Genomic DNA, 13,892 nt, shown 5'->3' with positions numbered 1-13,892 from the left:
ACCCAGTCAATATTGGGGTAATTGAAATCTAAATTTTATCAAAAAAGTCAATGGTTAACCACTGCAACCAAAATTAGAAAACAAAAAAGTGGAACCCAGAAAATACTTATAAGTAATAAGAAGGTGTCAGCAAGCCTGACTTTGTATGACTTTCAATAAAAGACATCAACCGGTCTTCTCAATCATTCACCTTCTTCAAATTTTAATATTTTGAACAAATTATTTTTGCAGCTTTTTTTCTTAAAATAATCCTCCATCCATAAAGGTTATAGCCCATGTTGGGCTATATAATTTAATGAAACATCCTCAAGAGTCTCTATAAGCTTTATGGATGGAGGATTATTTTAAGAAAAAAGAAAAAAGCTGCAAAAATAATTTGTTCAAAATATTAAAATTTGAAGAAGGTGAATGATTGAGAAGACCAGTTGGTGTCTTTTATTGAAAGTCATACAACGTCAGGGTTGCTGACACCTTCTTATTACTTATAAGTATTTGCTGGGTTCCACTTTTTTGTTTTCTAATTTTGGTAATTGAAATCTCCCATTATTGCACTGCCAAATTGGTTAGCTTCCCTGATTTCTCTTAGCAGTGTCAGAGGCTTTCGTAGTCCCTTATGGCCAACAAGATCCACTGATCTGAATTGATTTTGGTCCACTCTTCAATAAACTGGGTCAGCCGTCCCCTGATGTAGACACATGGAAAGCGGACCAATTAAATCTCATAGTGCTTCCTTAAGTCCTCCTGAATTTGCCCCTAGAGCTTTCATGGTCCGCCCCAAAAGGCCTGCATACGATGCTGAGAGGAATAAACCTTCCCAGCACGATAACACCAAGACTCACTGAACTTTTTTCTACAAGGGAAAGACTTATGTCTCCTTTTAGACTTATCCTCTGGCAACTTATGATCTCACAGGCAAACTTGGAATCATGCAGGAGTTTCATCAACTGCTCCAAATCCTCTCCGAAAGGCAGCCTATCCTAGAATGGATAGGTATCCAACTGCAATTTGGACCACACATCAGCGGGCCAGTTATGAGACCAGAGTAGTCATCTGTCTGAAACCAATGACACCATATTCCTAGCTGAACTGTAGAACAAATCATATAAGTCATCTGCTATAAAAGCATGGTTCTGTGATTTGTGTCATCAATATCGTTTGCTGTATTATGTTTGCTTGTCTGTTATCGGCAAAGTTTCATATTGTGTCTGAGGATCACTCAATAAAAATTGAATTACAAAAAAAAAAAAGCAAAACCAGCTTCCAGATGTCTCATTTCTTTCTCAGACAGATAATCCTCCAAATCCAACACTGGAACCTGCTAACCCAGTGAAAACATGCAAGGGCCAAGAAGCTAATAAACACTGCCTCCTGGATACCCAATGCAGACACCTTAAACTTTTTTTTTTAAATGGACCTCCAACTTTCAGTCCAAAGAGTCTCTAAGGCTGTAGCACCTACAACTAGAGATGTGGCCTGCCAAAACTGAAGCATCCACCTTGGGCAGTTTCAACAACTTGAAGATATCCTATGGTAATGGATAGAGTTTTTCCATGGCTTGGGCTACCTTCAACACAGACTTTGATGTATCCCAATCCCTGAAAAGTATAACCTTCACCATTCAATGAAAAGGTAAGGCCATTGTGGGGCCTCTGATCCCCTCTAATATGAGATCCTCACTTTCGTGCTCTGACTCCGCCAAGGACTTCTTAATTCCAAGCTCCTTAAGGACTTGACAGATCATCCTGGGTAAAATCCCCCCCAAAGATGCACCACCCTAGGGTCATCCCCTCTGCCACAGAAATGTTCCCCTCTTCCAAGGAATCCTTATCCCTGCCCTCATCCCCAGAAGAGTCATCCACAGGACCATCCTCAAAGTCCTTCCCCGAGCTTCCAAACTCAGATCTGAATCTGGTTCCGGAACCTGCTTCTTCTTCTGCAGACACAGAGGAAACACAGACCTCCTCTCTTTCGCAGTGTACCTAGGGGAAGACCTTTTGTACCAGTCTTCTGAGAAAAAACCTTCAAAGAAGGGTCCCACCTGCCCCCTTTCTGGCCAGAAAGGCCTTGTTCAATAGCAAAACAAATTCTGTTGAAAAGGATCCATCCGAATCAGACTCCACCCCCTGATCCATCTGGGGCTCCTTCCATCAAGGGCAAGGCAGGAGGAGAAGCAGTTCCTTAACCTGCAAAAGAGAAGCTGAAGGCAAAATGGCTGCTATTTCCATGCTACAGAAGACCCCAGCACCACTGGTCTCTGCACCACATGGCTGCTGCTTCTTAGCAGCTAATATTATTCCTTCTGCAGCAGGATCTGAAACACCAGAGCCACCCTCACACCTCCAAAGCACCAACCTTACCCATGATCCCTGTAGGCCATGCAGCACTTCCCGGGCTAAGTGAGAATGGCCTTCATTCTCAGCACACCAAAAATAGGCCCAACAGGCTGCATGCCATGGTAGGCATTCTCTCTTCTCCCTGAGGCACACAACATCTGTGCTCAATGAATCAACTCCTTTCTCAGGCCCCCCCTTTGAGTTACTTAATACCTGTCACTTCTCCTGTTGTCGCCCTGCACCTTCAACCTTGTCCCAACTAGCAGCCTCTTTTTTTGGGTTTTTTAAATATATTTAAAGGGGCAGTACCCTCACAGAAGAGACCAAAAAGAAAAATACTTCCCTGTGAAGATGCTCTAAGAGATCCAGGGGAATAAAGCCAGAGGAAGGGGGGAGGGGGGCAGGAGGCTGAGGACAGGGATCAAAGGAACCAGACCACTGGCTTTCAAATCCCTCTCCAGGATAGGGAACCAAGGGGCAACGAACCCTTCCCTGCTCGCCTTTACTCTACCAGTGCAATGGTCCTAATCCAAGACCCAATACTGCTGGGAGCAATTTAGATCTTCCAGTCCAACTGCAGGTTTGGAACCTCCACTATCCACTGGAGACAGACAGACAATACTGGGCTACTGTAGGGGGCACACTATCTTATGTACCAGTCATACTGCAAAGCTTTTTCTTCTTTGTCTCCATTTGCTGGTAGTGGAGAAAAAAACAAGTTGCCTGGACTGATCTGAGGATGATAAAACCAGTAAGATAAATACAGTTGCTCCATCAGTAGTTCTTCCATCAGCTGGAGGCAAATAATACTGGATCAAAATGGTCTATGCTAAATGGATGTAGGAGTGATGTCACAGATTAAAAAAAAAAAAGAATGTTCTCTGCCTCAATCAGCTGCATGCGAGACTAAACCCAATCATCCTGAATTGGGGTAGCAGAAAGAAAAAGAAAACTCCCTTTGCGTAAGATAACCAATTCACATTGAAGACAATTAATGTGGCAACTATTACTGCAGAGATATTTAGTTCTGAAAGTGACAAGGAAATAACTTACTATTACAATGACTCATGTCCATTGTTCCTTATTCCTATCTACTTGCAATCTACCTCATATCTATGTATATCAATTACTTATGTACTCAATACCTTGTTACTTTATGTAATCTGACTTAGGCCTAACTTTAGGAAGATGAAGAATACCAAATACTTATAAATAAATAAAACTGATATCAGTCTCAAGATGCCAGTTTTTTCCCCAAACTATTTCAATGTTGTCTTATTACTTCTGGATCCAGTTGAGTACATGTCCAGGTTAGGTTGGGCCATTCTGTTGATAATACTCTTGCAGGTACATGAAAATGAATCTCAACCATATTCCTCTTAAAGATATGGCAGGTTTAAATTTTAAAACATGAATAGTATATAAAAGGTATTCTAGAACAGTCACAAGGAAAAAGTGAAATCAGTATTTACAGATGGATTTTTTTTTTTAAAGCAGTTTTCAACTTTGAGCTTATTGAAAATGCCCTCCATCCTTATTGGATCAAAGTTGTTTTCAACAGAGAGTGACAGGCCTAATTCCCACCCCCCCAAGATCTGGCCCCAATCAGTACATCTTCAGATGTTATCCTTCTGGAAAGATGGTCTGAATCATCACCTAAGCACTTTTTTTTTTTTTTACATGAGTTGAAAAGCACTGAACACATTGTTCAAGTTTACATACATAAAATGGATAACATTTTCAGGTCTCAAAATTTTTTTCTATTTGTTTTAAAACCTTAAAACCGTTAAAAACAAGCCAAGCTATTACCTACAATTCCGACCCATTAGAAAGCAGATTAAAACCAAAAACCAAATGCTGCAAAACACATGTAATTAGAGAAGGAGTATAGACTGGAAAGCTATTTCAAATTCATAAATGTTTTCCCATTTTGAGGATCAAGTTATTATTTAACTTCAATGAAAACAGAGCTCTATTTATACTAATCTGTACCAACAAAATTTTATCCGGTTCCCTGTGTTTTCATGAGTGGCTAAGGTCTTTCTCCTCCTGCGCCTTCAACTTTGACCGTTCACCTACATCCCTGATCAGGTACTCATTAACGATGAAGCTCTCAAACAACAAAATAAAGATACTGCAAACCACAAAAAGGAGAAGGGAATGATTCTTATTATTGATTATGCTTCAGGATAGTAACCACATGCTATAAAAAGCTCACCCCCACCTGTGCCAAAGAGCACATTTTGTTTCGGAGAAACCTTAATTGCTCATATTCACCCGCCAGATCCTAGAAAGGGGGAGGGGAAAAAATAAACAAACTAGAAACATTTCTTAAGAGTCTGGCAGGGAGGAGCGTTAGTGGCTAGACGAAGCCATAATAAGAGCTGCATACCGCTTATACAAAACGGATAAAACCCATTAAATATAAGAAAAAAAAAAGCTAGGGATAAGATAAAATAAAAGCATGGCCCTCCCCCTGACTACAGCTTTCATTTCTGAAATTGACTACAACTAGCTACATTTTAAGGAAAAACAAATATTCCAGAAGCCAACGGCTTCCAGCGCTTTTCGTCGCCTTGCTCTTTAAACTGGACGTAAAGCACGGCTCTCAGCACGGGCAGGACCCGTGGCCGGCGGCTCCCTGCGCGCACTAACCATGCTGCCGCTGAGGAGGAGGAGGAGGGGAGGGAGATGTCAGGCGGAGGGTCCCCCCTCAAAGACGCCGGTTAGCAGACGCCCTCTCACGCACCGCGCGCGGGCACGGGCCCGCCATTAGTACGCCAAGGAAACGGCTACGCTACACGCCGGCCAACCCAACCTCGGCGACGTCAGCCGCGTCGCTCAATCAGGAGCAGGGTGACGACGTCGTCCGGAAGAGAGCGTGTCCTGCGCGTTCCTAAGCAACCACCCAGCTCCTGTGCAGGCGACCTCTGTAATGAGACGGTACCGGTGTGACCTCTCAGTGCTTGACAGTTCCTGTAACACTTTTCTTTTGTGAGGGAGAGGGTCGGTTTAAAAGTAGTTCTCTTTCTCGTTTCCCTGCTATCATTTGTTTTCTGGCCCTTATAGCGAAACGAAAGTTTGCAAAGTTGTAGGTGATATTGACTTTTTTTTTTTTTTTTTTTAATTTACGATTTTTATATACCGAAGTTCATTTCAAAAAGAGATATCACATCGGTTTACAATAAGGTACAATAGGTAATTCACTAGCCCCTAAAACTTAATGTCTATGCTGATTTTATAATTTGTAACTCAATTTATTCTTTTTACTTGTTTTCTAATGGAGAACCTATTCCCTCTGTATGTTGTCCAGGAGTCTTCCTCTATTGTTTCTTTGACTTATTTTTCAAGGTATGTCCTTAAAGGAGGACAAATTATTCTCTTCTCCAATGCTCCCTAGTGGGGACACCGGAGACTGATATTGGGGCGGGAAAAAGGGAACCTTGAAAAAGTGAAAGGCCACCGGTTACCCTGCGGCCCAATTCTGCCCAGCTGTCTCCACATTTCTCCAGCCGCCGCCTATCATCCCCAATAGGGGGGGGGGCCCTAATACGCCTTTTTGTCAGAAAAAAAGGGAATTTCAGCTGTCATAGAAACATAGAAATGACGGCCCATCCAGTCTGCCCAGCAAGCTTCACACATTTTTTCTCTCATACTTATGTTTCTCTTAGCTCTTGGTTCTATTTCCCTTCCACCCCCACCATTAATGTAGAGAGCAGTGATGGAGCTGCATCCAAGTGAAATATCAAGCTTGATTAGTTAGGGCAGTAGGGGTAGTAACCGCCGCAATAAGCAAGCTACACCCATGCTTATTTGTTTTACCCAGACTATGTTATACAGCCCTTATTGGTTGTTTTTTCTTCTTCCCTGCCGTTGAAGCAGGGAGCTATGCTGGATATGCGTGAAGTATCAGTTTTTCTTCTCTCCTGCCGTTGAAGCAGAGAGTTATGCTGGATATGCGTGAAGTATCAGTCTTTCTCCCATGCCGTTGAACCAGAGAGCCATGCTGGATATGCATCGAAAGTGAAGTATCAGGCACATTTGGTTTGGGGTAGTAACCGCCGTAACAAGCCAGCTACTCCCCTCTTTGTGATTGCGAATCCTTTTTCTTCTCCGCTGCCGTTGAAGCTATGCTGGAAATGCGTGAAGCATCAGTTTTTCTTTTTCCCTGCTGTTGAAGCAGAGAGCTATGCTGGAAATGCGTGATGTATCAGTCTTTCTCCCATGCTGTTGAAGCAGAGAGCCATGCTGGATATGCATCGAAAGTGAAGTATCAGGCACATTTCTATGCTGTCATGTCTATGCTGATTTTATAATTTGTAATTCAATTAATTCTTTTTACTTGTTTTCTTATGGAGATCCTATTGCCTTTGTATGTTGTCCAGGAGTCTTTCTCTATTGCTTCTTTGATGTATGCCTTGAAAATCTTAATAAATATTTATAAAACAAAAAAGGGACAGTCTACTCTTGCTCCTTCTCCTCTACCACTTATTTCTAATCTAAAGCACTATCAGACTGTGGCGCTGTACATGAGACTGTCCCTGCTCCATGGAACTTACATTCTAGTCAAGATAAACATATAGAATTGAATTGTATAAATGGTAACCTGTGTAAAACAATAACATTAATTCTGTTTTATTAAGGTAATGAATGCAAAATTATGCACATTACTTCTTAAGCGCAGTGAAAAACAATGCATGTTAAAATGCACAAAATGTAACATAGCAACCACACTACTAGCTTCTGAGGATCTATTTTAAAAAGTCCATTATAATAAGCAAAGGTTGGGATAGGCGATTCCTATCCTCTTGAGCAACAAATACGTCTGTTTTTCAGGACAATCTAAATAAATTAACTGGGTTCTAAAGATTGACTGTATACAAATAACTGTTCAATATTCATTATCATCATTTATATCTTGCTTTTGCAGCTGGAGAGCTCAAATTCTAGCAGCAATTTTGTTTACAATGATTACAACCTGGTAGGTTTACAGTGAGAACATAATACAGTGGATAAATAATTCAGGAGGGATATTATGCCAGTGTAGTACAAAAATTAGGACAGGCAATAAGAACAATAGGGTAGATAAAGTAATTAGTATTTGTAATAGAACTAATAGGTTGCAATTAAAGTGATCCACAGGTGGAAGGTCAGAAAACCTGACATTTGGTCATATACAAAGGAAATACTTTTGGATAGATACATACATTTGGACAAATACATAGATTAGGTAAGTAAGTAGAGTTTGTTGTTTAGACTGTCATGAAATATTCAGTTATAGGCATAGAATATTTAGACATTGGTTGGTATGAGCAAGAGGTCTTGGTTGGCAGAAGTAGGGAATCTAAATGTTGCAGGTTTAGTATATGAGATTCATAAGAACCTGTATAAGGAAGGGAGGAATTCTGATATTCGGATTTGTGGGATGATTCATTCCTCAAACCTAAAAGCTGTTTCAAAGAACGTGAAAGCCAATATTCAAAACTGAACTTAGCTGGAAAAGTACTACAATTTTCTAAAATGGCATCGACAGGACTAGGGTGCACCCCAAGCCCTTACCGAGATCACCATTGCTACATTTAAGGTAATGGAACCTGGGAGGAGAGTCCAGGAGGGTGGGCTACTCTACTACCACTGTTCTTTTTGGGGGTTGGAGGGATGAGGGGGGCCACTAACTCTGTATTATTTTAATGGAAAGGGGGGCCAGGGGAGAGGCTAATCTATATGGATGGGGTTGGGCAAGGGGGGGGGTCATTGTCAGGATAAGGGCATGGGGGTGCCCCCTAGTCCCAGTCAATGCCATTTTGGAAAATAGTAGTACTTATCCAGCTAAGTTCAGTTTTGAATATTAGCTTTCACATTCTGCATCTCCACCTTGATAATGGTTTATGGATTTTTCCTCCAGGAACTTGTCCAAACCTTTTTTAAACACAACTACACTAATAGTTTTCACCACATGCCCCTGGCAGTTAATTATATGTAAAGTAAAAACATATTTTCTCTTATTAGTTTTAAATGTATCACCTAGTAACTTTGTGTCCCCTGGTCTTTGTATTTTTTGAAAGAGTAAACCGATTAACTTTTACTCGTTCCACTCCACTCATTATTTTATAGACCTCTATCATATCTCCCCTTAGTGGTCTCTTTTCCAGGCTGAAGAGTCCTAATCTCTTTGGCCTTTCCTAACAAACTTATTCCATCCCCTTTATCATTTTGGTCCCCCTTCTTTGCACCTTTTATAATTCTGCTATTTCTTTTTTGAGATGTGACCAGAACTGCTAACTATATTCAAGATGAGGTTGCACCATGGAGCGAAATAGAGGATTTATGATGTTCTCTGTTTATTTTCTCCATTCCTTTCCTAATAATTCCTAGCATTCTATTTGCTTTCTTGGCTGCTTCAGCACACTGGGCAGAAGATTTAAACATATTATCAACAATGATGCCTAGATCCTTTTCTTGAAGGGAGACTCCTAATGTGGAACCTTGCATTGTGTAGATTTAATTTGGGTTACTCTTCCCTAAGTGCATCACTTTGCACTTGTCCACATTAAATTTCATTTGCCATTTCCATGCCCAGTCTCCCAGTTTTACAAGGTCGTTTTGCAATTTCTGATAATCCTCTTGTGATTTAACAACTTTGAATAATTTTGTGTCATCAGCAAATTTGATCACCTCACTTGTTGTTCCCATTTCCAGGTCACTTATAAATATATTAAAAGCAGTGGGCCTAGAACGGATTCCTTGGGCACTCCACTGTTGCACTGGTGGTGGACCCTTGGCGCGAGGTGGGGTTGACAGTACCTGTAGGGCAAGCCCTACAGATCCCCACCATCGGGAGGCGGAGCTGACTAGGAGATGACTAAGAGATGGAGGCCAACTGGAGCTGCGCCAGTACCAGCCCTCGTTCCCTGCAGGTTGAGCCCTTGGGTGCCGGGGCCGGCTGGTCTTAGGCGGGCTTCTGTGTGACAACTCCCAGTAGATGAGAAACAAGGGTTCGCCAGAGACCAGCAGAAGTATCAGAGGACCGAGGTCGGTCCGGACGAGGCTGAGATCCAGAGGACCCGGACGCCGACAGGAACAGGGCAAGACAGGAGGCGCCCAGGTAGCTATAGGCTGAAGCCTGAAAGGCCAAGTCCAAGGGATTCCGTAGACAAGATCAAGGCAAGCTGGAGTTGGGACAGGCGGCTGAGCTAGCAAGGTACCAGGAAGCAGAGCAAGGGTCAAAGCCAGAAGATCAGTCCAAGCGTAGTCCAAAGAAACAGGGATCAAAGCCAGAGGATCAGTCCAAGGGAATACAGAGGAGACCAAGAAGCAGGAACCGGGAATGGAGTCAGGAGCAGGAACCAGGAACGAAGGGCAATGAGCACACAAGCAATCGTGGAGACCTGTTGCCAAGGCAGGGAACAAGTGGCTGGGCCCTGCCTTAAATACTAAGGCCCAGTGATTTCATCATCTGGGGCCGTGGGCTGTTTTCCCACCACGGACCCTTTAAGAGTATGGGAGTTGCGCGCCTAAGCTGGGGCCCAGAGGAGGCAGGACGGTTTAGTGAAGGAGGTGTTTCTCCTTAACCAGAAGAGTTTTTTGTTTTTTTTTTATTTAGAGTTAGTTTTAGATTAGAGAGTTTTAGCTGTATTGCCTTCATGTATTTTGAGAGTGTCGATTCTGTCTTTTCAAAAGAGATGTTGAATGGAATGTAGAACTGAATGTCATCAGCATATAAGAAGAAGGAGATTCCTAATTCCATTAGTATTTTACACAGAGGAAGCATGTAGATGTTGAATAGGGTAGCCGAGAGTGCTGAGCCCTGGGGGATACCTGTATTGATGGGGAAGGTGTCAGATATATTGTTTCCCAGTTTTATTTGAAATGTCCTATTAGATATGAATGAAGAGAACTATTTGTGGACTCTGCCGTCTATTCCAATTTTTCTCAGCTGGTGGCATAGCAGGGTATGATCCATAGTGTCGAAAGCTGCTGTTAGATCTAGTAGCACCAGAATATAGGATACATTATCGTTAAAACCGTGTAGTATAGGGTCCATTAACGATATGAGTAAAGTCTCACCATGAAACCCTCCAGCATCTCTCCACTGACACTTAGCTAGGAGGTTTGCGAGGCAGCGTCAGAGGAGGTCTTTCTACCACCAGAGAGTGAGTTCTTGAGGCTGTCCCAGGCAGCAGCGAGCTCCCAAACCCCAGCTGGCACCCCAGCCAAATACCGAAACAGGGTTTTGACTGGATCATAGGGAGCCAAAGCCAGCCATTTGTACCTGAGACACTGGACCTCCCCGTTGGGAGCAGGCTACGGATCTTTGCGAATCAGTGGCCTAGTATAACCTCAGACCAGTGGGTTTTGTCCATCGTCCGCCAAGGATACCGATTGAACCTATTGGGTGTCCCGTCAAATTCTCCTCCATACCCGTTTTGGGGGCCAATAGTACATCAGGAGTTACTGTTATGGGAGCTCTCCACCCTCTTAACAGCCAGAGCGGGCAAAGAGAGCAGGGATTCTACTCCCGGTACTTCCTGATTCCAAGCAGAACAGGGGGACTCTGTCTCATCCTTGAACAAGTTTCTTAAAAAAGAAAAGTTCAAGATGGTTTTCCTGAGCACCCTGATTCCCCTCCTGCAAAAAGGGGACTGGCTATGCTCCCTCGATTTAAAAGACACATATTCTCAATCGAGATCTTTCCAGGTCACAGGAAGTATCTCAGATTTGTAGTGGGAAAACAGCACTTCCAATACAGAGAGTTGCCGTTTGGGCTAGTGTCGGCCCCATATGTCTTTACAAAGTGTCTGACCATGGTGAAGGTGCACCTCCACAGACTGGGAGTGCATGTTTTCCCTTACTTGGATGATTGGCTGGTCAAAATCACCTCTCAGGCAGAGGCAGATCGGTCCTTGCTGGAGTCACTAGGGTTCATCATTAACTACCTGAAGTCCCATCTTAGCCCATCACTTCAACTGGACTTCATAGGAGCCCTGCTAGACACGGCTCAGGCAAAAGCCTTCCTGCCGTGCTCCAGGGCGGTCACCTTGGTGTTCATAGCGGCGGTAATTCAACAGAGCAGGCAGGTGTCAGCTCGGCACATGTTGAGGCTCTTGGGCCACAAGACCGGAACAGCCCATACACTCCCTGGGCATGTTTACATATGCGCAGAGCCCAATGGACCTTAAGGTCACGGTGGTGCCAGGCCACCCAGGACTTTCAGGCTCACATCCGCATCACTCCGTCTCTCTGGGACTCTTTGTCCTGGTGACAAGTTCTCTTGAATATGGAGCAGGGAATATCTTTCCAAACTCCTCCTACCCAAATTATCCTTACCACAGTAGCGTCCACCCTGGGGTGGGGTACTCATATAGAGGGATTCCGCACCCAGGGTCTGTGGTCCACTCAGGAAGCAGTGTCAAATCATCTTCCTGGAGCTCTGGGAGATCAGGTATGTTCTATGGGCTTTCAGGGATTGGAAGTCCAACAAAATTGTCCTGATCCAAACAGACAAGCAAGTGGCAATGTGATATGTCAACAAGCAGGGTGGCATAAGGTCGTACCTCCTGTGTCAGGAAGCGGTCCAGATCAGGTCCTGGGCTCTGTCCCATGGGAAGGTGATCTGGGCTACGTATCTGGCCGGAACGGAGAACGTAATAGCGGACAGATTGAGTCAGGCCTTCAGACCCCATGAGTGGTCGCTGGACCAGGGGGTAGTTAATCGGATCTTCTGCCATCTGACCTGCTCCCTTTACAGCTCAGATGGCAAACCAGCCTCGGATGCCTTTGCTCGCCATTGGGGGTGAAGGTCTTCTGTATGTGTATTCTCCGATTCCTCTAGTAATGAAGACTTTCCTGAAGCTTCGAGAGGACCGAAGGACTACGATCCTTATTGGATGAGACAGGTCTGGTTTCCACTCCTTCGGGAGTTGTCTTTCCGGAAACCAATCAGTCTGGGGACTTCCCCAGATCTCACCATGCAGGATCTGGCATTCCAACCTCCAGAACTTGTTGCTCACAACCTGGATGTTGAGAGGCTGATTCTGCAGTCACTTGATCTTTCCGAAGATGTGTCTTGGATCTTGGTAGCTTCTAGAAAACCTTCCACTAGTAAGTCCTACGGACTGAAGTGGAAGAGGTTTCCCCGTGTGGTATGAGCCGAAGGCCTTAGATCTGTCTCTTGCCCCACACAAAACTGCTCAATTACCTTCTGCACCTATCGGAGGCTGGCTTGAAAACCAACTCCATTTAGAGTCCATCTAAGTGCATTGGTGCACACCACCAAAGTGTAGCTCAGGGGTCGGGAACCCATAGCTCGCGAGCCAGATATGGCTCTTTTGATGGCTGCATCTGGCTCGCAGACAAATCTAAATCAGTGTGTCGCCACGCCACACTTTCCAGTCCCCCGCTGACCCAGCTGCTCCCTGGTCCTCCTCCGCCCGGGCTTAAAATGCTGTCAGCCCGGGTGGAACGCGGCAGAATAGCTGGAGTCGGCGGCACCGGCATACTCTCTTCTTCCCGCCCCCCCTCCCCCCCCCCGTGGCCCAGAAGAGGAAGTGGCAAGCATTGGGTGCGTGCGCGGGAAGAAGAGACCACGCTAGTGTGGTCAGCGTCAGTCCGACGAAAAGAAGACTGTGCAGCGCGGCTCGGAGGAAAATGAAGAAGAGCTTCAACCGCGGCCGATGGGACTCCTCCTTCGCGAGGGCTGAAAATGAAGGAGGTTAGCGTTGGGAGGAGGCTGCTGCGAGTTCCTGGGGTGGGGGTGGGGGAGAGAGAGAGTGAATGAGCGAGCAAGCATGTGTGTTTGAGATCTGAGTGAGATAGCATGTATGTGAATGGTTGAGAGCCTGTATATGTGAAAGAGAGTATGTCTGTGATTGAGAGCCTGCCTGTGAGAGAGAGAGCATGAATGTAAGTTTACGATTGGGAACCTGTATGTGTAAGTTTGTGATTGAAAACCTGTTTGTGTGAAAGAGTATGTGTGTATGATTGAGATCCTTTGTGTGTGAGAGAGATCATGTGTATGTATCATTAAGAGCCTGTGTGTATAAGTAAGAGAGAGCATGTGTGTCTGTGTGTGATTGAGAGCTGGTTTAGGTAGGGAGCATGTGAGTATGTGATTGAGAGCCTGTGTGTAAATGAGAGAAAGAGAGAACATGTTTGTAAGCATGTGAATGAGAGTCTGTGTGTGAGAGAAAAAGACAGCATGTATTTATATGATTGAAAGCCTGTGTGTGTGTGTAAGCGTGAAAAGATAGCATGTGTGTAAATGTGTAATTAAGAGCCTATATAAGTGAGAGAGAAAAAGCATGTGTATATGTGAGTGACTGAGAGCATGTGTGTATAGGTGTGTAATTGAGAGCCAGTGTGAGAGAGAGTGCTGGTATGTGACTGAGAGAGGAGAAAGTTCCAAGCAAACCACCCCTCCTCCTGCTAATTCAGAACAATCTCAGGACACCTGGATATCAAACGTTCCCAGGTATGCAGAGCAAAAAATTTTTTGTATCATTTTTCATTACTGGGTCTTTGTGTCTGCTATTTTGAAATATTTTGTTGGTATCTGGAAAT

At 44.1% G+C, this 13,892-nt stretch overlaps 1 protein-coding gene across 1 annotated transcript in view; it reads right to left on the bottom strand.

Annotated features, from left to right (window-relative positions):
• OTUB2 (OTU deubiquitinase, ubiquitin aldehyde binding 2) overlaps positions 1-1,741 on the bottom strand; it is a 66,458-nt gene extending 64,717 nt beyond the window's left edge. Inside the window, exon 1 of the mRNA XM_029597397.1 lies at positions 1,678-1,741. Within this exon, the coding sequence (XP_029453257.1) occupies positions 1,678-1,741 (64 nt within the window). The remainder of the gene's footprint in view (positions 1-1,677) is intronic.
• Between the last annotated feature and the right edge of the window lie 12,151 nt (positions 1,742-13,892).

This window comes from Rhinatrema bivittatum, chromosome 4, assembly GCF_901001135.1.
Source record: "Rhinatrema bivittatum chromosome 4, aRhiBiv1.1, whole genome shotgun sequence".
Taxonomy (NCBI): Eukaryota; Metazoa; Chordata; class Amphibia; order Gymnophiona; family Rhinatrematidae; genus Rhinatrema; species Rhinatrema bivittatum.
This window is presented reverse-complemented; position numbering and strand designations above follow the sequence as displayed.